Genomic DNA, 3570 nt, shown 5'->3' on the forward strand with positions numbered 1-3570 from the left:
GCCATAATAATTGCGAGTAAAATGGAAATCAAATAGCTTTGTATGGAAAAATCAAATGCAATTCTAAAAATACCGCATCCGTTATTTGATTCACGTTCAAAAGCAATTTATCTGAGGGTGACAACTATTGCAGTTTTTAAGCGATTACGTATAAAATACAAATTTAATTAAAAAAAAGGAATGTTACGAAGATAGATGATGAAGTTCGCTAATGATAAAATTCATTGACTGATTTTTTATGAAATTTGTATCTACGTAACACGGCGAGTCAGTCGATGTATTGTTGAAGCAATGACATTTGCAATTTATATAGTAACTAAAAAAATAAAGATATAAAGTTATAGAGTCCGAATGGATGACTATGTAAATATCAAAAGTTTGCTGACTGGCATTTTATGAAATTAACTGACAATTTTATATGAAAAAAAACTATGTTCGAAAACGAATGTAAAATAAACATTAAAGTATCCTAATGAATATCTGCATATATTTTATGTGCTCAGCATTTCTAATAAATGACGTTATTATTAAAACTGTAAGTATATATTCAAAACCAGTCCATTAACAAACATTTCATTAAAGATAGATTTGTTCATGATATGTATTACATAATAAAATTAAACAAACAAATTAAACTAATGAATAACAAAAGCAACTTTCATTATTTCGTACGTAAGGAGGGATAATGTACAGAAGCCTCTAGCGCATCTTTAATTACATAAACACACGTATGTGACTAGCAACAGAAGGAGAAAACAAAATCATTCGGATCATTTTTAGCGGTAAATAACGGCACATTGAAAACATCGAGCAAAAAATTCGCATTCTCCGCTTGCATCCATCCACTGCCAAATTATCATCGGACAAGTAATAATGTAAAAGTACACGGCCGTCACACATAGTTGTCACTATTATACAATACTGAGATTTATTAGAGTAAATAATTAGCGAAAAATAATATTAGACAGCGAAACTCCTTCGCGAATCCCATCCTTATGCGTTAAATTAAAAAATTTTTCGGATTTGAACGTGAAAAATTTAATCTTAATTATTTATTTAATTTAATCTTAATTTTTAGTTTAGCAAATATTAGATAATCTCATTTTCTTGACAATCTGGTATTTCTGTGTACATTTAAAATTTGATAATTTATAAATATTAATTAGTATAATTTACTTAAATCAATTAAAACTAATTAAAAACATAAATATCAATTATAATTAAAAATGTTTCATTACGTTTAACAAAGAATAAAAAAATCTTTATCTCATTAGGAATTGAATTATTGAATTTGGATTCGATTATATAGCGTAAGGCCCAATATAATAATAACTCACTCACTTTTAACGAAACATTTAATAATTTATATAAGTTATTAATTTTAAAGAACAATTTTTTTCATCTCATATACTATTATACTTTCACACAAGTTGTTTCACATTTATTTGCACGATAAATCGACACAAGGCAAATTTGATTTCTCACAATCCGCTTAGAGCGTAACAACCAAGTCCCCTGCGACTCAACGGTATTAGTTGACAATCCACTCGCGCGTGGAAATGCAATCGCGGTAAAAGTCGAGAGATCGTGGCAGCAATTAACGTGGATACGATATCACGGGCAATTCCAGATCCATTAGCGTCCTCGGCTACGCGCGCGCATCGACCGAATCGCGAATAAGATTAGACGGGAGAAGAGACTGAGGAAAGAACATTTTTCGTGTCTGTTTCAATAAGGTAATTACGAGATTCGCAACGGATTAGCGTCTGTCTTGATATGGCATAGTAATCGCTCGCGGCACGGTCAGTTAAAACGTTCAAGAACATTGTGTAAGCAGCTAAGAACATCAACAGTCAACAGCTAAATACGGCTATTGCGTTTCGATTTTCGCTAAACTAGCAAACGGGAAACTTTACCTTGCCCAAGGGCGTTGACGGCTGACCGGCTGGCGACGGGTCCTTGATGTAGATATTCCATGTAGCGACGCTGTTGATGGCCTTATCGGCGGCGTAACACCTCCATAGGCACTGTATCAACATCGCAGCAGCTGGTATTTGCCGATTGAAGTGCTTTTGTCGTTGCTTTTGTTGTACCTTCAGTGCGAAGCCGGAACCTAGAATACCCTGAAAAATAAATGCAAAAACACTAACTCACGAGACACAATAACAATCGCGCTCAATTGTTTAGATTTCTTGTACAGAGATAGACAAATACAAAATTGAAGTATGAGTTTTTTAATCAATATTTCCTTTCCAAAAATACGAGTTACAAGCGATGCAAGATAGAATTCTTGAGAATTCTATTCAAAAAGAAACAAATACAGCATAAAAGATTCATATTTCTTAATTTTAAATAAATTTAGATCAAGTTCAAATTTATAATTTGATTGCAAAGATATTAATTACGAGAGATTGATTCGATATATTAATCGATATATTTATATTATAAGTTAAAGAATCTATAAACAACAAATAACTATAAGTACAAGACATTCTGTATATTATAAAAGAAAAAGAGAACAATTCTTTATAGTAATGTACTTACTGCTGGAAGTGCGAAAAAGGATATAGCAAACACGCTGAAACATGAGGCCACTATTTTTCCCATCCATGTTTGCGGGACTGTATCACCGTAACCTATCGTTGTTACTGTGATCTGTAATATATCGAAAAACATCAAATATTCCTAATGTACATAGAATTACACTATACACACAACGTCGCATTCATAATGATATTGACAATGAATTTAATGTGAAGAGTTTTACCGCATGATACACCGTTCACATAATTTAATAAATCATTTAATCTGCAAAATATAATTAATTATACCTATTAATTAGCATATAATACGCCCCAATAAGCAATTTGTACTGCCTGTATAACTAGTGCAATTTGCATTGCGACGCAATGTGAGCATTGATATCAATATCGATATCGACATCAATTCATATCGTTTTGAAATGTATCATTGAAATGTATCTTTATCATCATGGTGAAAATATACTTCCACTATGGTTATCATTACAACTGATGGCAGAGAACGACACGTAACTTTCGTATAAGGTTAAGCAGAGAAAAACTTATACGTAAGCATAAAAAAGGTATTGTGTTATATATACGTTTCTCTCTGTCTTACCTTACATCTATAATTCTATAACTATGACAGTTATGTCTCCTTCTCTATCATCACTAAATTGCGAATCATTAAAGTTGTTTAAAAAAATAATCCGTCATCACATTATCGTTCTTGAATTATTTCCACAATTTTTACACTACTAATGAATCTCACTTTGTTTTTACATCGTTTTCTTTCACAGAATTGATTTATTACATTTCGTTCTTACATTTAAATTGCACTTTTAATGATTTGGCAGGAATTAATCCAAAATCTATCATATCAATTTTAATTATCAAGTAAAAATAGATTTGCAATTAGATAATGAAGTGCAACAAAATAAGAATAGTTTGCGTTAGCGTAGAAAGGGAAAGATATAATAATAATGAAAATATAATTTAAATATAATTATTAAATATGATTATTAAATATAATTTAAAAATATAACATTTA

The 3570-nt window shown here is 30.8% G+C and overlaps 1 protein-coding gene across 1 annotated transcript in view; it reads right to left on the reverse strand.

The window, feature by feature from the left end:
- The window catches only part of LOC108688347 (potassium voltage-gated channel subfamily KQT member 1), a 38042-nt gene that overhangs the window by 16553 nt on the left and 17919 nt on the right, over nt 1-3570 (reverse strand). The window contains exons 7-8 of the mRNA XM_018194579.1: nt 2545-2655; nt 1917-2123 (exon numbers count right to left, since the gene is read on the reverse strand). Of these exons, the coding sequence (XP_018050068.1) occupies nt 1917-2123; nt 2545-2655 (318 nt within the window). The remainder of the gene's footprint in view (nt 1-1916; nt 2124-2544; nt 2656-3570) is intronic.

Source organism: Atta colombica, unplaced genomic scaffold (assembly GCF_001594045.1).
Source record: "Atta colombica isolate Treedump-2 unplaced genomic scaffold, Acol1.0 scaffold228, whole genome shotgun sequence".
Taxonomy (NCBI): Eukaryota; Metazoa; Arthropoda; class Insecta; order Hymenoptera; family Formicidae; genus Atta; species Atta colombica.